Source organism: Siniperca chuatsi, linkage group LG13 (assembly GCF_020085105.1).
Source record: "Siniperca chuatsi isolate FFG_IHB_CAS linkage group LG13, ASM2008510v1, whole genome shotgun sequence".
NCBI classification, from domain to species: domain Eukaryota; kingdom Metazoa; phylum Chordata; class Actinopteri; order Centrarchiformes; family Sinipercidae; genus Siniperca; species Siniperca chuatsi.
Window position 1 is genome coordinate 1,059,705 of NC_058054.1, and position 24,631 is coordinate 1,084,335.

The 24,631-nt window shown below is 41.6% G+C and overlaps 1 protein-coding gene and 1 gene segment (V, D, J or C); both read right to left on the reverse strand.

The window, feature by feature from the left end:
- LOC122886875 overlaps positions 1 to 24,631 on the reverse strand; it is a 122,779-nt gene that overhangs the window by 56,632 nt on the left and 41,516 nt on the right. The window lies entirely within an intron of this gene.
- On the reverse strand, positions 5,291 to 6,418 carry LOC122886902. The segment is given in 2 exon segments: positions 5,291 to 5,758; positions 5,849 to 6,418. Coding segments are annotated over 2 exon segments (435 nt in total).

The following is a 24,631-nucleotide window of genomic DNA, read 5'->3' on the forward strand; positions in this document are numbered from 1 at the left end:
CTGCAAGGTATCTTAAATGTTGATGGACATGTATTTGGGGCTGTAATTAATATCTGTGGAGTTGGTTAAATACTGGTGAACATTGATTTAATCTATGGGCCATATTATTGTTCTGCCTCCAGCAGTCTCTCAAATGCCCTCGCAAAGTCATTTTCCACCAGCAGGACTTCTTTAGTGCACATTTGACAGTCAGAAGGGGGGCTATGTGAGACTGCTCTTCATCGATTACAGTTCAGCTTTCAACACACATTTCTTTTCTAATTTTCATATTTTTACATATGTTGTTCTGCCCTATCTCTGTGTTTCACATGTAGTCAAGCAGGTATAAAAGGAATACAGGGGTTGGACCCAAACGCAGGCACAGAGGCAGGGCAGGTGCAGTTCAATGGATTTATTATGAAAGGGCTTACGGTGTAGTGAGGCAGGCAGAGGTCAAAACCAAGGGAGCAGTCCAACCATAGGCAAACAAATCCATAAGGGAGCAGGCAGAAAATGCAAAAGTCCATAAATGAGCAAAAGTCCAAGTAACACTATCTACGGAACAATATCCAATAAACACATGAAACACTGGAGAAGGGTTTGAACACTTGACACAAACTGACGAAGACGATCTGACAACAGAACAAAGGAAGCACACAAACTTAAATACACTCAGTTGAGGGGAGAAAATGAGACACAGGTGAAACTAATCAGGGCAGTGTAAACAATCAAAACTGGCGAGAAAAGCAACCAAAGACAGGAAGAAAAACTACACGACACATATAAGGCCAAACACATTGCAACATAAAACAGGAAATAGCTGAACACAAACCCAAAACCATGACACTGTGGGCATTACCATTTTTCATTTCACTGCACATTCTACATGTGACAAATAAAGTTCTTGAATCTTAAATCTTGAATCATGTGCCTTGTGATTTCCTGGCTCCAAACTCGCTTGTGCTGAGGTAGGTACAGCGACACAGCTGAGGTTGTGTTTATGTTGATCAGGTGGCTCACTGCAATTTTGGTACTAATTTCGGCCTAAAACTGTGGTTACATGTCCCCCTGCTGGTGACTTCTTATTGCAAACGCCAAGTTTTACCAATATTGTTTCCAACATGTCACTGAATTCAGGGATTTTGCGGCAGAAAGTCCACATGCTGAGTCTATGTTGCTCGTATAAATACTGTATTCAGCCTTTCTTCCAACCTAAACTCAACGTGCTGCACTGCACCAGGTTTTTGCTGCGTCTGATGGACTCCAGAAAAGTAATAATTAGTTGGTCACACCCAGGTGTGGCAGGAGGTTGCACTTGTGTTAAATGGGGCTCATGTTGTTGCTTTCAGTGTATTCATCTCAGTGTCCCCTGGTTGTTTGCTACCACTGGGGGCAGCAAAGAGGCAGGTTTTAAAAACCTACACATAGTGTCTTTAACCTGTGTTTTCCTTTAGACAGTGTTACCTCATACTGCATGTAGTCGTCGCTGGTCGATTCAGCTGAGACGTCTTCTGTTCTACAACTGGAACTTTTACCTGTAAGTATTAAAGCTGCTGATGATTCTGAAACTGCCGCTGCCCCTTAATATGTTTCACAATACAAAATATACATGAAGCGAGAGGACTGAATATTTAGACCGAATCAGACTTTTCATATTTGTTTTGTCTTTTGGATTGAAAATGACAGATTAGACTCTGCTTTAGAGGTGAAAGTTGGAACTTGTCATTTTCTCCAGCAGTGTCAGGTCGACAGCAAAGCTGGTAGAGTTATTTTGAGAGCTGCTGTTGGTTGAAATCTGCCACTTTTACTCTTCAACTGGTGAACTGTGGTACTACTGGATGTACGCTGTAGATTTTAATGCCTGAAAATATAAATTATTAATGATACCAGACTTTTTTTCTTAGTGTGTTTGATCAACAGTTATTTATGTATTTATTTGCTTTTTGTTTCCATGGAGTCTTGTGTTTGAAGCATCATCCAGTTGGTTTCTCATTGATGTGGATTTGCTGCTCATGTGAATCCTCCCACAGTGTTTCATTAGCAGCTGTAACCACAGTGACTCTGATAAAACAGGAATTAGCAGAATCCATCTGATATGAAGCTGTGGTTTGAATCCCACTTCCCTCCTTTTTGAAGAGCAGTCAGATATCTGTGTTCAGGTTTTTGTACAGCCTCTTCTACACTTTGTATCACTGTGTGTCTAGAGCACAGTAGTAGAGAGCTGTGTCTGCCAGGGTTAGGCTTGTGATGGTCAGTGCAGTTGATGTTTGTGATGTTTGGGATCCATATCGATTATCAGGAATATATTCATTTGTGTTCCCTTTTGCTCCTTTTAAGAGTATAAACTGAGGTGCCTGAAGGTCAGAATGATGTCTGTACCAGTAAAGGAAAACATCATCTGAAGTTGTCTGATATTCACATGTGAGTGTGACAGATTCTCCTTCTCTTTCACTGACTCTTTCATCTCCTACAGGAGAGATTTTGTCTCCAGATATTAGCAAGATACAGCAAAATGCAAAACAAGTAGAACTCCATTAACTCATTTTTACAAGATGATGAAAACTTGATGTGCATTCTGTCAGAGCAAAGAAATGAGAAAAGTTCTGAAATACAGGTTGTGTATATCTGGTTAATGCAGCAGGTTAAACAAAACTTAAATCTCTTTTCTTAAACTCACCTGTAAAATGAGAGAAAAGTAAAAAGAGGTAAAGCAACATGTCTTTGGAGTTGTTAAAGCCAGACAGACAGCAGATGAGCAATGTTCTTCCACTGCAGTAGAATGAGTAAGAAATAATGTCATTGGTTGAGCTGAAGCTCAATGGGCGGGGCCAATCACCTCTTGATGTTATTTTTTCAGTTCCTCTCATCAGTCCAATGAACGTATTGGTTTAACAGTGTGTGACTCTCTCTAGTGGACGTTGTGGAGTATTCTGTTGTCTTTGCTCCAAAGGTTTTTGTACAGAGTCTTGGTGTTTCCTGTCACTGTGGGCTGCACAGCACAGTAGTACACAGCAGAGTCAGACAGCTGAAGCTTCTGGATCTTCAGAGGAACTGATTTTAAGGTGGAATCTAGTGTGGATGAAAATCTCTCCTTAAACTCGTCTGGTGTGTTCCCTTCGTCCAGTTTAATTCGACTCAGTATGAATTTGGGGCTGTTGTCTCCATCCTGTTTGTACCAGAAGAGATAATTATTTGGGTAACTTGACTCAAATGTACAGCCAAGTGTAACTGTGTCTCCTTCAGTAGCAATGACATCTCCTGTTGGCTGGATCACTCTCTCTTCTCCTTTACACTCTGGGAAGAAGAGAACATGCAGAGGAAGAGCTGAATCAATAAAGATGATTGATTAAAGGAGAACAGTCAGCAGGTTTAAAGAGTTACCTAGCCACAGAGTCACAATCAGGATGTTTCTCAGCCAGTGTTTCATGTCTGCAGTGAGCGGGGAGGAGAGAGAGGAAGAACATTGATACTCTGATGGATCTGGGCCTTCACATCATTGGCCCTTCCTCTTCATCATCTGTTGAGGAACTCTCAACATTTACATCTCATTTAGCACAATGAAATCCTTGTTATGGCTCTGAATGAGTGGATTTGGAGATCATGACAACAAGTCTGTTAACCACATCTTATCAACAATGATAGGAACACAAACTGTGCTTAAAAAGGACTTCCTTGTCGAGTGCTTCTGTCTAAAGAGAGTTAAGAATCCCACAAACAGTGAACTGGATTGGATCTTTTTTCATGAAGATGTCAGCAGAAGTAACTGCTGTTAAACAATTGCATTTATTCAGTGAACCATGTTGTCAGTGTCCACTTGGTGGTGCTGCTGTTCAGTAAAAGGGCTGAAGTGTGTAAATCTTCAGTGAGGAGCTGTCAGGTTTTTGTACAGAGACTGTGGGTTTGCTGTCACTGTGGGCCTCACAGCACAGTAGTACAGAGCAGAGTCTGTCACTGCAGCAGAGGATATCTGCAGATCCATTCGGGTTTTATCCTCACTCACTTTAACAGACAGTCCAGAGACTGGATTTGCTAATATTTCTCCTGATTCCAGATGAGAAATGAGGAACTGTGGTGGTTTTCCTGGATGTTGTCGATACCAGAAGAAATAATCACCACCAGTTGCTTGTTTGGAGTATTTGTAGGACAGAGTAACAGTGCTGCTTTCTAAACTGAACTCTTCATTCTTGACTGGAGTGAGTTCTTCACAGCTGACACCTGAAGGAAGAGATAACTCTGTTATTTCATGTTGTTAAAGTCATAATAAATGATTCACATTCAGATGTTACTGGAATTAAATGTTTCCTTGCTGCATAATCTAACACACCTGTTAGAATGGATAGTAACAGTAGAGAAAGTCCATAATAGTCCAGTGACAGCATGTTGAATAAAGGTAATGTTTCTGGTTTGTGTTTTGAACTCTGCTGAATGTGGAAGTTCCTCTCTCTTCTATAGTTCAGTAACAGCTCAGCTCCTCCCTGAATCTCTCCGTCTCCTCGTAGCTCTGTATTTTCACTTCTCTGAGTTACACTTCCTCTACCTTCCACTCTGGAAATGACACTGATGCTGCCGTCACCATCGTATACATCATGTTTCACTCATGTTGGATACAAAAACTAATTCCTCCTCAAGACTGAAATGCATGTAGCACAGAAGCATCATTTGGTCCACATTATCTCACTGTGACAGTTCATTCAGCCAACTTCTGCTGAATGTGAGAGATTTCCTTTGACAATACATGTAAACAGTTACTGAGAGTAATCTTAAAATAAAACTCTTCTGAACCAGCTGAAAGCTTCAAATGTTCATGTGAGACACTTGTAACCTGCTCCATCACTCAGGAACAGTACCTGTGGTCAGCTAGGATTAACAGCAGTTACAGTGGCATCTAGTGGCCAAACAGAATCAGGCCACAGAAGAAGAAAAGATGCCATTAAAGGGACAGTTCACCCTAAAATCAAACATACATATTTCTCCTCTTACTTGTAGAGCTGTTTATCCATCTAGATTGTTTTGGTGTGAGTTGCCGAGTTTTGGAGATATCGGCCGTAGAGATGTCTGCATGTTTTGAATATAATGGGACGATATGGCACTCGGCTTGTGGAGCTCAAAGTGGCAAAAAAAACTACATTTGAAAAACTCAACAGCAAAGTCTCTTACCAGAAATCATCACCCGGTTACTCGAGCTAATCCACAGGTTTGTTGTGAGCATGTGGGAACTATTTTCTCTCAATTGTTCCCACATGAAACTGCTGACAACAAGGGATAAAAACACTCTCCTGAATTTTTGTTTTATTATTTAGGCTTCATTTTTCTTAAGTTTGTGTCATCAGTGCAAAGAATCCAGACTGTATCATCACATATCACTGAAGGTTAACAGTGTGTGACTCCCTCTAGTGGACGTTGTGGAGTATTCTGTTGTCTTTGCTCCAAAGGTTTTTGTACAGAGTCTTGGTGTTTCCTGTCACTGTGGGCTGCAGAGCACAGTAGTACACAGCAGAGTCAGACAGCTGAAGCTTCTGGATCTTCAGAGGAACTGATCTTAAGGTGGAATCCAGTGTGGATGAAAATCTCTCCTTAAACTCGTCTGGTGTGTTCCCTTCGTCCAGTTTAATTCGGCTCAGTATGAATTTGGGGCTGTTGTCTCCATCCTGTTTGTACCAGAAGAGATTTGGACTTGTTAAACTGCTGTTATATTGACAGCCAAGTGTTATTGCCTCTCCTTCAGTAGCAGTCACAAATTCTTTTGCTTGCAGCACGTTGTCTTTTTGTGCTCTGCATTCTGTAAAACAGCAACAAACAGTATCAGTGTGCTGTTAAAGAATCATGTCAGTGTTGGATTGATGTCAAAGAAACAGAGTTGTGTTCATACCAAGGCACACAGCAGCCAGCAACACCGAGATGAACAGAGGCGTCATGTCTGCAGTGTTGAGTAACTGTGAGCTCCAGCGAGTATAAAGAAGGCTGTGATCTCTGTTGAGTCTTCATCAACACTAAGTTGGTGGATCAGAAGGAGGAGCCCGATCACAGTGACAGGGCTCATTCACAGCCCTGTGTTATTCCCAGACTGACAGCTTTACACTCAGCACATTGTACTGACACTCTCCTTTCCTAGTATAACTTGTCTTGTATGTAGTCATCAATGGAAATGTCAGCTGACATGTTTCCTTTCCTTTGAGTCACTTTGTTCCCTAACATATAAAAGCTGCTAATTGTTGTGACCATGCTACGGCCCCTTTAATATTTCATTTCAGAAAGATTACAAGTTAACTGAGAATGAATATTTTAGCAACGTGGCCCTAGTGTCCTCTATTGGCCAGCTGCCACTGGTGAGCCGTTATCCAAAGGTAGCCAATCACCCACGGGAGCCAGTAGGTGGTGAACCGATCGAAACATCTCTTTACATAAATAATCACGCTCACACCTGAGGGGTGTACTTCAAAGCAAGTTCGACAGAGTCAGGCTTCCTTTGCTTTAGCTGGCTCGACAAAACCTTTTTTCCTGTTATTTCCTGTTTTATTTTGAAGTGTTCTCCTCTACTCGTGTGTCTTGTTGTTTTACTTCATGTCTTTGTTTGCTTTTCCCTCCAGTTTTGATTGTTTGCCCCACCCTGATTAGTTGAACCTGTGTCTCAGTGTTGCCCCTACCTAAGTGTATTTAGTCCAAGTTTTTCGTTTGTTCAGGGTCAGTTCGTCATTGTATGTTGCACTGCTGTCGAGCGCATACTGATGGTTAAAAAGTGGGATATATCAAGAATAACTATCCTAGTGGTTTAATAAAAAAGTACACAACTCCAGACACATACAGTGGATTTCAGTGTAATTTTTATGATATAATATGAAACAAAAAAAGCTGGACTTTGCTGAATTCAAAGAGCTGACCCAAGCCAGGCTGTCTGACCACCCAGAAACACTCTAAAGCAGCTTAAAGAGGAGCTCCAGCAGCTAAAGAGAGACAACCAGGGCTTGGCATCTGACCTCAGAGGAAGTCTAGAGGCACTCAAACAGAAGAACAGTGTGCTCAGTTAGCCAAAGTGAAGGAGGATGCTGAGAAGTGTTCTCCTCTCCTCCTTTTGTGTTAATCATTAAATGGTTGATCTGCAGCTGCTCTGCCTACCTGTCTGCACTTGGGTCCTTTCCTTGCTACCCTGCTTGACAAACACTATGAAGAATATGAAAAAAACATTACAGCAAAAAGCAATACTTTTGCTGCATATAAGGCAAACGATGAATGCTGGCAGAACATTGCTGATCGACTCAATGCCTCCTGTTTATTTCTAACGTGGCAACCGCACATTAGATCTCTTAAACTTTAAACTTGATAGGCCTACGGCATATTTAAACATTATACTCAAGTACTACATTTAGATCAGACACTGTCCCATAATAAAGGATTCGTGGAAATCACTTTTTGGCCAAATCAAAGTGAAATGATTTTTATTGATTCATTATTATCCGTGACAAATACTAATAGACTAATCAATCTTCATTTAGTAGCACTTATGCTGGTCACTGCCCCAGTTACTATATTTGTTGCAAGAAATAAATACGCAAGATTCTTCGTCTGTGGTCATACTGATGGTTAAAAAGTGGGATATATCAAGAATAACTATCCTAGTGGTTTAATAAATAAGTACACAACTCTAAACAGACACATACAGTGGATTTCAGTTTAATTTCAATGATATAATATGAAACAAAAAAGCTGGACTTTGCTGAATTCAAAGAGCTGACCCAAGCCAGGCTGTCTGACCACCCAGACAACACTCTACAGCAGCTTAAAGAGGAGCTCCAGCAGCTAAAGAGACAACCAGGGCTTGGCATCTGATCTCAGAGGAAGTCTAGAGAACAGTGTGCTCAGTTAGCCAAAGTGAAGGAGGATGCTGAGAATAGAGAAAGGAGCTTCACCAGGCAAGTTCAACACCTAACAGACCAACTCTCATCAGTCACCACAATGACAAGTACTGAGACACAGACTCTCCCTGCCTTGTCTCTGTCCAACCCTCTCTGCTCTGCACCCTGGCACCTGCTGATACATCCACACAGCCAGCTCTGCCCATCCCAGCTTCGCTCCACTCAGCCTGAAGAGGAAGCCCCACAAGTGGTCCTGCTGGCTGGCTCTCATGGGAAATTCCTGGACACAAACAAGCGTTTTCCTGGTAAGAAAGTGTTATCTAAACGCTGCAGCACCACCGGTCAGGCAGTGAAGCTTTTGAAAAAGGAGACCCTCATGAGCCCTCAACGCCTGGTGATCCACACAGGAACAAATGACCTACACAGCCTCCGTAAAGACACTGCTGAGGTAGTGAGGACGATGGCGGAGCAGGTCAGTAAGGAGTTCCCTGACACCTGCATTGTGGTCTCCACCCTACTGCCTAGGACGGACACCCCTCCTCATGTCATCCATGACATTAATATGGAGATCAGAAGAGGATGTGCCACCTTACCCAACGTCCACCTGGCCCACCCAACCATTGGCACCTGGGACCTCTATGATGGACTCCATCTACACAGAGAGCGGGTGAAGATATTTGCAAGGACCCTCAAAGACAGAGCCCTGGGACACAATGCCCCCACCCCCTCCTCTGCTAGCAGCTTTAGAGACCATCCCAGACCTCCTCTTCCCCATCACCATCCCAGGATGTCCTTTTAGTTTGTGTTTCTCTCTACCTGCTGTACTCAGGTCTGTCTGATCTCAGTGAGACGACCTGATTAAATAAAGACTGTATATATAACTGAGGGAACAACTTGTGGAGGAGGTGTCCATGATTCTAGACTGTATCATCACATATCACTGAAGGTTAACAGTGTGTGACTCCCTCTAGTGGACGTTGTGGAGTATTCTGTTGTCTTTGCCCCGAAGGTTTTTGTACAGAGTCTTGGTGTTTCCTGTCACTGTGGGCTGCAGAGCACAGTAGTACACAGCAGAGTCAGTCACTGCAGCAGAGGAGATCTGCAGATCGACACGTTTCTCTGTTTTGTTAATGTGAGCTGAGAAATCAGAATCACTTGGATGAATCAATCCTCCCTCTGTGATGTAGAGCAGGAACTCTGGTCTGGATCTCTGGTATTGTCGGTACCACTGGATATTGTTGATAACACCCTCATATTTACAGTTCAGGTTGATGTTTCCTCCATCTGCAACATGTTCTTCAGGACTTTCTGGCTTTATGCTGTTCATGGAACCCAGGGCTGCAAAATGAGTCATTCATGTCAGTTAGTCTGCAAGAGATTTTGACATCAAGAGACTCAACGGAGGTTCTTGACTTTTTGGATTCATTCAATAAACCAAATGTTAGTAGTTATGAAATATCTGGTTAATGCAGCAGGTTATGCAAAACTTAAATCTCTGTTCTTAAACTCACCTATAAAGTGAGAGAAAAGTAAAAAGAGGTAAAGCAACATGTCTTTGGAGTTGTTAAAGCCAGGCAGACAGCAGATGAGCAATGTTCTTCCACTGCAGTAGAATGAAAACACTAAACAGCCTCTCTGCTGCACAGCCCTTCTCCTCAACATCAGGTTCCTCAAACATTTCTGATCTGGAGACAGAAATAATCTCATTGGTTGACTTAAACACCAGTGGGCGGGGCCAGAGAATCACCTTTTTTAGAAAAGTTCAACTGAGCCAGTGAGATAATTTGTGCATCCAGAGCAGCTCTGCCTCAGAGAAATGTTTACTGAATGTCCAGTTTCAGTTCTTCGCACCATTGTGAGACCAAGGTAGGTCACACTAGAAGGAAGCTTGGTTACCTGAAGAGTTGGTCTTTATTCTGGGAACAAGGAGGATGTTTTATAGTTCCTGAAATTACAGTGGAGAAATCTTAGAATTAATGTTTTATATATTAAATCAGCCCTAGCAGTGATCAGAGGCCATTGTGTCTTAATGTCTTGTCTTTGTTAAGGTGTTGGATGACTTTTTGTCGGTGACTTGGACTCTTTCCCAGTCAGCGCTGTGACTGATTTTGGTCTGGTGCTCTCAGACGTGTGATACTGTCGCATTTATCTACTCATCTACACAGTTACCATTGAACACCTCTTTAATATACATCAGTTTGTGTTATAATACAAGAAAAACTTTAGAGTTGCTTGTCGTAATTACTTCCTGATCATTAACCAATCACTGATCTGAGATATTAGATTGATTTGTTTCTAAAGGAGATGACCATCATTTGAAGAACAACACGTTCTGACATGTTTAGAGTGCACTTCCTACAAATGCCAGTTAACACTTCTTACTTTGGAAAACTACACATGCGTCGACGTTGTGTCTGCCTGCCTGCCAAAAAGCTCATGAATTTACTTAACCAGTTTTAAGCCACATTTTTACGAAACACATTTTAGTTCTTGGTTGTTTTTAACTACATCTTTTAAATGGATCAAGGATTTTAGAAATCGGACGTCCGGATTTTAAGTTGAGCAGATGCTCGAGAAGCCATGGCTCCACTTACCTCACCATCTGGCTGCCAGAGCTGCATCTGTCTTGGCAAGAAGATCACTGAGTTGGAGCAAAGAATTTCCACTTGGACACCATCCTCTAAGGTCCTACACAACTCACCGCCACCAGTGCTGAAGAGATGGATACTGCTCCCTATCTGGCTGATGCTGCTACTTCTCAGGCCACTGACCCTGCTCCAGTCACCGTCCCTGAGGACCCCTGGCTCCAGCTTGGGGCAAAAAATGTTTTTATTTCCGGTCCCATCCCTCCACTTGGCCAAGGTGTCAGTCGTTTTAGCCGGGTTCTCAGCCTCCGCACATGGCTCCATTCTGCCTGCACAGTGCACAGCATGTTTTTTATTGACAATTTTAACCTCTTGTGGAATCGTCCATCTTTTTATCTGAGGGATGGTGGCCATCCTAGCTGACTACGAGCACGTACTCTAACGCACAACATATCTTACAGGTGCTCTCAATGCCCATAATTCCAATTATTAGTCAGAGATCACAGCATAGAGAGGAGGACTTTGCAACAACAAAACAGTATACTCCTATATATAAACCGGTAAGAAATTCACAGCTTGAAAACTCTGTACATAGCCGTACACACTGTGATGTGTACAATATTGAAGCTGTTGTTACTGATACTGTTTCTGACAGAAACATGGCTCGGTTCAGATGGAGATGGCTATGGATTTGGATGGACTCAACATATCGTTGGGACAACTCAGAAATATTGTCCTTGATAAAACTGTTGATATTAATGTATCAGATGTCGAGGTATGCCAACCTCTCTCTGAGTCGGTTTATGAGAAGGGATCCACACACGACCTACCAATGTCTTTTACAAGTATTTATTTCACCACAAACACACAAACAAACAAACAATACAGATATATCTGGAGACACAACATGCTCACCGTCTTGAATCTACGGCTCCCCAGTTGTGTCTGAAGTTTAAGGCACAAAGCAGTTGATTATATGTTAAAGCCACACCCGATCACACAACATTCAGTATTTTCCCACAGCTTATTCTCTCAGTGCACCTCTGTTAGTCTCTGACCTTGGTTTGTACCTTCCCCCACTTTCTCTTATCTAACTGTTAGTTAGTTGCAGTCTATGGTGTGGCTCCAGCTGCTGGCCTGAGCAGTTGCATGAGTTAGACTACACAGGGAAAAACATCTTACATGACAGGGTGTGCACAGCACAAGCTATCAGTCATAATATCCCAGCCCAGGGTGAATTCCACACAGATCACTACTGTTTTTTCTCCAAAATCCCTTTTGCTGAGGTAGGTTAAGCGACACAGCTGAGGTTGTGTTTATGCTGATCAAGTGGCGCACTACAATTTTAGAATTCATGTTGACCTAAAACTGTGCTTACATGTCCCCCTGCTCAGGTGACTTCTTAGTTCAAACGCCAAGTTTTACCATTATTGTTTCCAACATGTCACTGAATTCAGGGATTTTGCGGAAGAAAGGCCACATGTTGGGTCTGTGTTGCTCGCACAAATACTGTATTATGCCTTTCTTCCAACCTAAACTCAACGTGCTGCGCTGCACCAGGTTTGTGCTGCGTCTGATGGACTCCAGAATCGCAATAATTAGTTGGTCACACCCAGAAATTCTTATAATTGTTTATAATGCCATTGAGGAGAAGACATTTTAAACAAACTTGAGACATGTCCCTACAGGTAAAGCCTGAAGTAAAAGACCTGGCTGTTATTCTTAACTGAGCTGAATTTTAAATCCCCATATCAACAATGTTACAAAGTTGGACCCCTACCTGTCTTTGGAAGATGCCAAAAAACTTACTTATGCCTTTGTTTCTCTCGTCTAGATTACTGTAATGCACTCTATACTGGATTACAAAAAAAAAACATCGAATAAGCTTTAGCTTGTTCAAAATGCAGCAGAAGGAATTTGAACAAAAACCAGGAAAAGAAAATATTACAGCAGTATTAGCGTCATTACACTGGCTACCTGTAGCGTTGATTTTAAAATTATTTTACTTGTTTTAAGGCCCCTAAATGGTTTAACTCCTTCAGCCATCTCTGATTGCTTATCAGTATGTTCCAAACTGTTCCCTTGGGTCATTTAGCGCTGGTTTACTAAATGTGCCAAAAAATGACTTCAACAAAAATTATGGTGAAAGCAGCTTTTTTGTTGTTATCACATCAAAGATTTGAGAACAAACTCCCATCTAAATATGACAAAACCTTCTCTTGATAGTGTTAAGAACCAGCTCAAAACTTGCTTTTATGAACTTGCTTTTCAACTAAGTCCACCATTTATTTATTGATTGATTTAATTATTTTATTTTTACATCAGTGTTACTTGATATTTTATATTTTGCATACTAGTTTTATGGTTTTATCATTATGAATTTGTTTGTATTTCTAGTATGATCATTGTGTTTCCTGTTTTTAATATATTTGATTGATTTGTTTCCCTTGTGTGAAATTACTTTAGGCTACATTCTATGTTATGAGGTGCTATTTGATGGTCAGACCCCTCCTGGACCCCCTTCAGTTCGCCTACCAGCCCCGACTGGGGGTTGGGGAACACCATCATCTTCCTGTAACCGCATCCACCCACCTGTACAGGCCGGCAAGAAGCACGAGTCAGGATCATGTTTTTGACTTCTCCAGTGCTTTCAACACCACCCAGCCTGCCCTGCTTTGTGAGAGGCTGGCAGCAATGCAGGTGGATGCCCCCCCTTGTGTCCTGGATTGTGGACTACCTGACTGGCAGACCACAGCACGTGCGCCATGCAGCACTGTGTGTCGGACAAGCGTGGTCACGCTGGCACTGGAGCCCCTCAGGGGACTGTCCTCTCTCCCTTCCTCTTCACCATCTACACCACAGTTTCAGCTACCACACAGAGTCCTGCCATCTTCAGAAGTTTTCTGATGACTCTGCTGTGGTGGGATATCAGTGGTGGTGATGAACTGAGTACAGGGCTGTGGTGGAGAACATTGTCTCATGGTGTAGGCAGAACCATCTGCAGCTCAATGCGAAGGCAAACCAAAGTCTAAGGAGCTGGTTGTGGATCTCGTGGGGCCAAGGCGCGCCAGATGACCCCAGTTTCCATCAGGGTTTCAGTGTGGGATTGTGGGAAATTACAAGTACCTGAGAGTACACTTGGATAACAAACTGGACTGGACCAAGAACACTCAAGCTGTTCACTGGAAGGCCAGAGCCGCCTCTATTTTCTGAGAGAAGCTTGGGTGGGTTCAGCATCTGCGGACAATGCTGAAGATGTTTTATGAGTCTGCACGGTGGCCCAGTGCTATCCTGTATGCTGTTGCATGCTGGGGCAGCAGGTTGAAGGTAGCGGAGCGCCAACAGACTCTACAAACTGATCCGTGAGGCCAGTGACATTGTGGGGGTGGGCTGGACTCTCTGGCGTGTGGTCAGAGAGGAGGATGCCTGGCCAAACTACATGTCATCTTGGACAGTGTCTCTCCACCCGCTCCATGGCGTGCTGGTCAAGCAAAGGAGTACCTTCAGCGGAAGACTCATCCCCCAAAAGCACCATGGGCGCCACAGGGAAGTCATTTCACTGCCTGCTGCCCATCAAACTCTTTAACTCCTCCTCTAATTGTCCAGTCTGTATGACCCTAGGTCACTAAAGTGGACATTGATCATTAACATCACTGCCATTGCCCGGAAATAATTGTGCAATATTCATTGTGTTAATACTCCCTGTGCAATATTTAGTTTTTCCTATTTATTATTCATACCTCCATTACCTGCTGTTTGCACACTACTACTTATTACTTATATTATTACATTTGTATTATTATACCGTTTTATCATCATGAACCGGTAAACCCCACTTGGTACCTCACACTTGTTTTATTTATACTTATACCCACCTGGTACTTCATTTTATTTTTCTGACCTGTTTTTATAGTGTATTGTATTATATTTTTGCTAGTACTTTACTCTCCTGTGTGCACTAATGAGACAGTGAGCTGCTGTAACAAGGGTTTCCCTTCGGGGATCAATAAAGTATTTCTGATTCTGATTCTGATCAAAGCATTCACAAAGGTCAATAATACATTTCAGGAGACTTCTATATAACCACACTGTCAAATAAAACAACTATAAAATCATTAAAACAATGACATACAGTGTTTGAGGTAAGCAATATCAATTCAATTTGGAAGTGAACCTAGGCACATGACTAGCTAACCAGACAGAGGTGCAGCTAACTAAAACAGCCTCATTTGTCATCCAACTATCATTTAATATACAACAAATCAAGTTGCGTAATACTCACAGGCATTTTATTCTCAAAAAACTTCACCGAGAGAAAATGCTGAACTGCTGCACACTGGCTTCAGGTGCGCACGTAGCTAAAATAGAGACTGGTGCAATGGACTTCATGTAACCTAACAAGCAGAGGAGCTCAACACCATGAAATTATACCTGGAACTGGACAAATGATGAATTACCAACACAAGAACAGTTATAGATATGCAGAGAGAGGGCCTCACAAAAACAAGTGACCTACAGTTTGAATTTGAGCTCTATACATGTCAGAGGTTTGCTTATTTACACTCGATTATATGAAGATGTATTGTTTCATATATATGAATATTCTACTACCCCTTCATTATCATCAGAGTTTGTGTCGTATGAAACAACACTTTTCCCTCAGTCTGTTTTACCTTTAGTGTACTTCATTTTCTGTTGTTTCTATCACCACCACAAATAATCCAGACTATATCATAAAATACATGGAAGGTTAACAGGTGTGTGACTCCCTCTAGTGGACGTTGTGGAGTATTCTCTTGTCTTTGCTCCAAGGTTTTTGTGCAAAGTCTTGGTGTTTCCTGTAACTGTGGGCCTCACAGCACAGTAGTACAGAGCAGAGTGAGTCACTGCAGCAGAGGAGATCTGCAGATCCATTTGGGTTTATCCTCACTCACTTTAAAAGACAGTCCAGAGACCGGATCTGATGACCCAAATCTTCCTGTTTCCTAAATGAGAGATGAGGAACTCTGAGTGGTTTTTCCTGGATATTGTTGATACCAGGAAGAAACTATCACTACCAGTTGCTTGTTTGGAGTATGTGTGGGACAGAGTAACAGTGCTGCCTTCTAAAGTGAACTCTTCATCGTTATCTGGGTGAGTTCTTCACAGCTGATACCTGAAGGAAAGAGAGAAATGTTGTTAATGCGATATTAAACTCTGATTGTCTGTTCCAGTGGTTTCTAGAAACAGATCCCTTGAAGGTATTTATTCTTCCTGCTTTAACCACTACCTTTTGAAGTATGGTCAGAAGAAGCTGGAAAATGATGCATTAATGCAGTGACATCATCACCTGACAGTATCTGTGTCCTGTCTGGTTTTAGATATTAATTCATCTGACAGTGGGGTCCTTTTCTGTTTCTGCTCTGCTCTGACAGTGTTGCTCCCTCCCTCATTACTATTCCTCCTCTCACATCACTGTATATTATAACACAAAACCAGACACTTAATATATTTGACAGTTTAAAGCCCAGAGAAGATAAACCTCTGTTATTCTGGTGGGTTTCTCTTTAACTACACTTTTACACAATCATCATCCAGTAAATAAGAAATCTTGTTAAAAAGGCTCTGAGCGCCTCTCATGAGCTTTATAATTAATATTCAAATGACAACCAGTTGGTTATAAATATTCTATAGATGTTCTTTTACAAGATTTTTGAGTTAGGCTGTTCTGGATGTCACTTAATTATTTTTGCTAAACATTTATTTGTATAATTGATTGATTTGTATTGAGGTAAACTTTGTACTTGATTGTTGTCTGCAAGGTATCTTAAATGTTGATGGACATGTATTTGGGGCTGTAATTAATATCTGTGGAGTTGGTTAAATACTGGTGAACATTGATTTTAATCTATAGGCCATATTATTGTTCTGCCTCAGCAGTCTCTCAAATGCCCTCATAAAGTCATTTTTCCTATGCAGGACTTCTTTAGTGCATACTGGACAGTCAGAAGGGGGCTATGTGTGACTGCTGTTCATCGATTACAGTTCAGCTTTCCAACACACATTTCTTTCTAATTTTCATATTTTTATATATTGTTTCTGCCCTATCTCTGTGTTTCACATGTAGTCAAGCAGGTATATAATGAATACAGGGGTTGGACCCAAGCACCCAGGCACAGAGGCAGGGCAGGTGCAGATTCAATGGATTTATTATAGAAAGGGCTTCTACGATTGTGGTGAGGCAGGCAGAGGTCAAAACCAAGGGAGCAGTCAACCATAGGCAAACAAATCCATAAGGGAGCAGGCAGAAAATGCACAAAGTCCATAAATGAGCAAAAGTCCAAGTAACACTATCTACGAGACAATATCCAGCCAAACACATGAAACACTGGAGAAGGTTTGAACACTTGACACAAACTACTTGAAGACAGATCTGACAAGCAGAGACAAAGGAAGCACACAAACTTAAATACACTCAGTTGAGGGAGAAAATGAGACACAGAATTGAGGAAACTAATCCAGAATTGGGTAAACAATCAAAACTGGCGAGAAAAAGCAACCAAAGACAGGAAGAAAAACTACATGACACATATAAGGCCAAACATTTGCAACATAAAACAGGAAATAGCTGAACTAAACCCAAAACCATGACACTGTGGGCATTACCATTTTCATTACACTGCATCCTACATGTGCATGAGACAAATAAAGTTCTTGAATCTTAAATCTTGGATCATGTGCCTTGTGGTTTCCTGGCTCCAAACTCAGCATGCTGAGGTGTAGGTACAGTGACACAGCTGAGGTTTGTGTTTATGTTGATCAGGTAGCTCACTGCAATTTAGAATTCATTTTGACCTAAAACTCTGCTTACATGTCCCTCTGCTGGTGACTTCTTATTACAAGCATAAGTTTTACCAATATTGTTTCCAACATGTCCCACTGAATTCAGGATTTTGCGGCAGAGAAGTCCACATGCTGAGTCTATGTTTGCTAAATTACCAAATACTGTATTCAGCCTTTCTTCCAACCTAAACTCAGCGTGCTGCACTGCACTTAGGTTTTACTGCGTCTGATGGACTCCCAGAAAAGTAATAATTAGTTAGTCACACCCAGGTGTAGCAGGAGGATACACTTGTGTTAAATGGGCTCATGTTGTTGCTTTCAGTGTATTCATCTCAGTGTCCCTGTTTGTTTGCTGCCACTGGGGGCAGCAAAGAGCAGGTTATAAAAACTTCCTACACATAGGTAATGTCTTTGGCCTGTGTTTTTTGCTTTGAGTCAGTGTTACCTCATCACTGCACCATGCAGTGCGTGGCTGAGTGAGATTCAGCTGAGATGTCTTCTGTTAATACAACTGGAACTTTTACTATGTAAGTATTAAAGCTGCTGATGATTCAGACTGCTGCTGCCTTAAATTGTTTCACGATACAAGATATACATGAAGCGAGGACTGAATATTTGGGCAAGAATCAGACATTTCATATTTGTTTTGTCTTTTTGGATTGAAAATGACAGATTAGACTCTGCTTTGAAGGTGAAAGTTGGAGACTTGTCATTTTCTCCCAGCAGTGTCAGGTCGACAGCAAAGCTGCTGGGAAGTTATTTTAAGAGCTGCTGTTGGTTGAAATCTGACACTTTACTGTGGTACTTCTGGATGTTACGCTGTAGATTTTAATGCCTGAAAATATAAATTATTAATGATGCAGACTTTTTCTTGGTGTGTTTGATCATCAGTTATTTATGTATTTATTTATTTTTGTTTCCAAAGAAGTCTTGTGTTGAAAGCATCATCCAGTTGATTTCTCATTGATGTGGATTTGCTGCTCATGTAGACCACTCCCACAGTGTTTCATTGGCAGCTGTAACCACAGTGACTCTGATAAAACAGGAGTGATTAGTAGAATCCATCTGATATGAAGCTGTGGGTTTGAATCCCCTTCCCTCCTCTTTGAAGAGCAGTCAGATATCTGTGTTCAGGTTTTGTACAGCCTCTTCTACACTTTGTATCACTGTGTTTCTAGAGCACAGTAGTGAGAGAAGCTGTGTCTGCCAGGAGTTAGACCTGTAGTGATGATCAGTTCAGTTGATGTTTGTGATGTTTGGGATCCATATCGATTATCAGGGAATATATTCATTTGTATTTCTCTTTTGCTCCTTTCCAGAGTATAAGCTGCCAGGTGCCTGAAGGTCAGAATGATGTCTGTGCAGTGAGAGATTCAGGATAATCTGAAGTTGTCTGATATTCCACATGTGAGTGTGACAGATTCTCCCTTCTCTTTTACTATTTATCTCCTACAGGAGAGATTTTGTCTCAGATATTAGTCCTGGAAAAGAAGTGAGAAAATGAAGCCGTTAGACTAACATTGTTCCATGAGGCTGAGAGAGGAAGACAGTAAGAAAATATCAGCATGCACAGTTGTTACTCTGTGAGACGAAACAACCTTAAAATGCAAAAAGTGCGAACTCCATTAACTAATTTTAAGATGGTAAGAAAACTTATGAGTGTGCATTCTGTCAGAGCAAAGAGAATGAGAAAAGTTCTAGAAATACAGGTTTATTGTATATTTTGGTCCCAATACAGCAGGTTTAAACAAAACTTAAATCTCTATTCTTAAACTCACCTGTAAGAGAGCAGAGAAAAGTAAAAGAGGTAAAAAGCAACATGTCTTTGGGTTTGTTTAAAGCCAGACAGACAACAGATGGGCTTAATGTTCTTTACTGCAGAGTAGAATGGGTAAGAAATAATGTCATTGGTTGAGTTGAATGGTGACAGGAGCCAATCACCTCTTGATGTTATTTTTCAGTTCCTCTCATCAGTTCAATGGAGCATGTTGGTGTGTGACTCCCTCTAGTGGACGTTGTGAGTATTCTGTTGTCTTTTCTCAAAGGTTTTTGTACAGAGTCTTGGTGTTTCCTGTCACTGTAGGCTGCAGAGCTACAGTAGTACCTGAGAGTCAGACAGCTGAAGCTTCTGGATCTTCAGAGAACCCAGTTTTGGGTGGAATCAGTGTGGGCAATCTCCTTAAAGCTATGCGTCTGAGTATGTTCCCGTAATTAATTTAAAAGCGGCTCAGTATGAATTTGGGGCTGTTGTCTCCATCTCTTTGTACCCAGAACCAGTTGTACAGAGCAGAGTCTGTCACTGCAGCAGAGGAGATCTGCAGATCCATTCGGGTTTTATCCTCGCTCACTTTAACAGACAGCCCAGAGACTGGATCTGCTAATATTTCTCCTGATTCCAGATGAGAAATGAGGAACTTTGTTGTTTTTCATGGATATTGTCGATACCAGAAGAAATAATCATTGATAGTAGCAGCTTTGGAGTATTTATAGGACAGAGTAACAGTGCTGCCTTCTAAACTGAACTCTTCATTCTTGACTGGAGTGAGTTCTTCACAGCTGACACCTGAAGGAAGAGATAACTCTGTTATTTTATGTTGTTAAAGTCATAATAAATGATTCACATTCAGATGTTATTGGAATTAAACGTTTTCTTGCTGCATAATTCTAACACACCTGTTAGAATGGATAGTAACAGTAGAGAAAGTCCATAATAGTCTAGTGACAGCATGTTGAATAAAAGTAATGTTTCTGGTTTGTGCATTGAACTCCTCTCTTCCATAGTTCAGTAACAGCTCAGCTCCTCCCTGAATCTCTCCGTCTCCTCGTTGCTCTGTATTTTCACTTCTCTCAGTTACACTTCCTCTACCTTCCACTCTGGAAATGACACTGATGCTGCAGTCACCATCGTATAAGTTAAAGACTCTACGTCTGTGCTGCGTTATCACCTCCTTATATCTCTGAAGTGTATTTACAGCAGCATTTAACTGGCAAAGTGATGCTACAAACTGTTCAAGCTTACAGGCAGTGAGTATTTGATAGTGAAACAAGACATTTTCATAGGAATGTTCCTTCAAACAAACAAACCCACATCTGGCTGCTGAGATCAGTAGTTTATTAGTACAGTCCAATATGACATAAGGTGCGTTTCCACCCAAAGTACCTGGAACTTTTATCCCCAGGAACTACTTTTCAAGTAACTGAAAGGTTCCTTTTTTTCAAGCAGTATCTAGCTAGCTGCTTACGTTAGCCAACGCAACAATTAGCTTGTTGTTAGCAGCCCTGAAGGACTGTTAGGCTAACGGCAAGAATGGATTTGGACTGGGTGGCGCAGCAGTGGCATGACTCTGCTGGGGAACGGATGGAGTCCACAGCGGGACTACGGTGGCGTGCAGCGGCCCGACGTGCTGCTGCACTCCCCTCACCCGGGACTGGATCCCGGTGTGGGCGACAGACTGCTACACGGGCTGCACGGCATAGAGGATGTTGCTGGTTGGGTTATTGCTAACGTTACATTTGCGAGTGCTTATGTTAAAGGCCAACTGCTCTGGATCAGGTATCTTTCGTATTAGTGGGCAGTGGCTCATTGTCATAATTCACCCTGATGGTCTTAACCTGACACCTAATGGCCATTTAAGAAAATTGCACCTACTGTTGGTATGGGTTTTTACCAAAGGTGTTGTGATACTTTGATATTTCCTTTGTAACCTAGAAACAGAGCTGGTGTGTTTAAACTACTTTAAGGATACTTGCCAGCTGTTTATATGTATATTTAATTTCTCTTTAAACAAGCCCTGGTGAACCTGTACTTGTGATAATCCGTTGTTGGGAATAAAATATTGAAAGTGGAAGTAAGCTTTGTTTGTCCAATTGGAAATCTTGCCAGCTTGGATTCAACCAGCAAGTGGTCATCATCAGTCACCACACTTTCCTTCACAGGTGTTGAACACTGGCCAGCTTCTTGCATCTCACACTTGTGATAAATACTGTAAATACAATGGCCTGTATGGTTAATCTGGAAACAACAGGACTGAATAAATGATGTTGTTTTTAAGAAATCTTGTGCAATGTTTTGAAGACTCAAAATTTTTCTTAAGTTTGTATCATCAGTACAAAGAATCCAGACTGTATCGTCACATATCACTGAAGGTTAACAGTGTGTGACTCCCTCTAGTGGACGTTGTGGAGTATTCTGTTGTCTTTGCTCCAAAGGTTTTTGTACAGAGTCTTGGTGTTTCCTGTCACTGTGGGCTGCAGAGCACAGTAGTACACAGCAGAGTCAGACAGCTGAAGCTCGTGGATCTTCAGAGGAACTGATCTTAAGGTGGAATCCAGTGTGGATGAAAATCTCTCCTTAAACTCGTCTGGTGTGTTCCCTTGGTCCAGTTTAAAGCGGCTCAGTATGAATTTGGGGCTGTTGTCTCCATCCTGTTTGTACCAGAAGAGATAATTACTTGTTGAACTGCTGTTATATTGACAGCCAAGTGTTACTGCCTCTCCTTCATTAGCAGTCACATCTTCTTTTGCTTGCAGCACGTTGTCTTTTTGTGCTCTGCATTCTGTAAAACAGCAACAAACAGTATCAGTGTGCTGTTAAAGAATCACGTCAGTGTTGGATTGATGTCAAAGAAACAGAGTTGTGTTCATACCAAGGCACACGGCAGCCAGCAACACTGAGATGAACAGAGGCGTCATGTCTGCAGTGTTGAGTAACTGTGAGCTACAGCGAGTATTACTCCCCTCGAGTTGAAGCAAAGGCTCAGGTCGTTCTTGATTTTAACAGACATTTATTCGGACACGAGTCTTCAACATGTCTTGTACATGTTAGTCTTACAGCCCTTTTATGTCCCAACAATGCCGTCAGAACTATGAAAGGAAATAAGTAAAACTTAAATTAACCCTCTAAATGTGGTGTTTTACACATAATATTAAACGAAAAATACATACAAAATGAATAAATAAAATGCACATTCAACACATAAGAAAATACACTTAATTGACTAATTATACATTAACACACGGTCACATACGGCAAAGCAATTAACACGATAAAATACATACCTCATTGACCTCTCTAACTCAAGAGGAATAAACTTGGAGGGTTACAGTTTCTTCTTCTTTAAACAAAGACAAAAATAACTTCTTAGCACTTCTTATAGGCATAACTCTTGCAGACATGTCATGCATACAGCACCTCGTGTGCTCTTCTGGCTCTTCTACATGTAGTGCACCGGAACAAATATCCTGATAGCAGCAATTAAATAATTCCCTAGCGGAACAAAAGGAAATAGGTTCCCCCTTTTTCTATAGTTTTAGCTGAATAATATGAAATGAATTGACATGTATTAACAAAAAATATATTACTTACTTATTCTTATGATTATTTTGAAGATTTTAACTATTTATTGACCTTTTAACTATAAAGTGCATATTATGAACTACAATATATGAGTGTTGCCTCTGACGGCAGCTACACTCCCACCAAATCACTTGTGATTTCCAAAATGAACTTATGAACTATACTAATCTGCTTCCAGTAATGTGACAGTCTTGTGGATCGGTCTTACTAGATGAACTGGTTTACTCAGTCTCTTCCCATGGTCATCTGATGTTGAGTCGCTGATTAGCAGCTGCACCTTTCGTACGCATCCATCTTGACTTGGGTATACGGCAGTAACTTTAGCCAGCTTCCAATCATTTCTGGGTGCTGTATCATCTTGTATGATTACTATGTCATTGACCTTCGCATTTCTCTTCGTTTTGTGCCACCTTTGTCTTTGTTGTAAGCTCAACAGATATTCTTTCTTCCATCTTTGCCAAAATTCGTTGGCAAGGTACTGCACTCTACGCCACCTTTTACGAAGGTAAACGTCCTCCTTTACAAAATCTCCAGGTGGAGGCAGTATTATTGACGATTTCATTGTCAAGAGAAGGTTGGGTGTAAGTGGCTGAGGTCCAGTAGGATCATTGAGTAAGTGTGTTGTTATAGGTCGGCTGTTTACGATTGCCATCACTTCATATAGGTAGGTTCTTAAGGATGAACTGTCAAGTGTTCGGGATGACTGATCCAGGATGGACGTTAACACACTTCTGATTGTTCGGATTTGCCTTTCCCAGGCTCCACCCATATGGCTGGCAGAGGGTGGGTTCATGACAAACTCGCAGCCTAGTTGTTTCAGGCATTTTTGGTCCATTTCCTTTACTGCTTCCAAGAATTCACGTCTTGCTCCAACAAAATTGGTGCCTTGGTCTGATTGCAGTTGACGGACGTTTCCACGTAGAGCAATGAAAGCACGAAGTGAGTTGAGGAATGCGTCAGTTGATAAGTCGTCAAGTAACTCCATATGTACTGCACGAGAGCACAAACATGTGAACAGCAGTCCATAGCGTTTTAGTTCCTTTCTTCCCTCCTTAATATAGAATGGACCAAAACAATCCATCCCACAGTAGGTAAAGGGAGGAGTTGTCTCCATTCTTTCATTAGGGAGGTTTGCCATCTTCTGTTCTTCTGTTCGACGTCTGAATTTCCTGCATTTGACACAGTTGTAGATAAACGATGATACTGCTTGACTACAGCCGAGAATCCATATGCCATTAGATCTCAGTTCGTTTATGGTCATGCCACGCCCTTGATGTCTCACTTGCTGATGATAGTGATCAATCAGTAACTTGGTGATATGGCTGGTCTTTGGTAAGATAACTGGATGCTTAATGTGTGGATGTAAAGTTGCATGCTCTAATCTGCCTCCCACTCTGAGGATGCCCTTGTGGTCCAGGAAGGGATTGAGTCGATACAATCTGCTTGCTTTGTCCTTAGAAATTAACTCCTTTTGGGACTGAAGTTCTTTGATTTCTTTGGAGAAGACTGATCTTTGAACAGTAGCAATGATTGTAAGCTCAGCTTCTTGCCTTTCTTCGAGACTTGTAGCTTTGTTGGTTCTCTTTATTGAGCCTTTAAACTCCCTTACAAATCTGGTAAGTCTTGCAATAGCTTTAACTAGTTTTGTCCAGCTGGAGAATTTCAGGAACCGTTCTGTCAGAGAATCCACTGTTGGTGGATAAGGCTGATAAGGTGTGGTGTACAAGAACCTTGCGTATTTCTGGGTCCTCTGTGTCAAGTTCTCCCACCTTAATCTCTGCACTGGGAAGTTGATCTTGCCAAAGAAAACTTGGACCACTAAACCAGTTGGAAGCAATAAGCTCTTTCGCTTTGAGTCCCCGAGACGCATGGTCGGCAGGGTTGTCTTCTGATGTGACATACTTCCATTGTGTTGGTTTAGTACTTTCCTTGATGCGCTGGATGCGGTTCGCTACGAAGACATGAAAACGCCTCGCTTCATTGTTTATATATCCTAAGACGACTTGCGAATCCGTCCAGAAGAATTCTTGAACATTTTC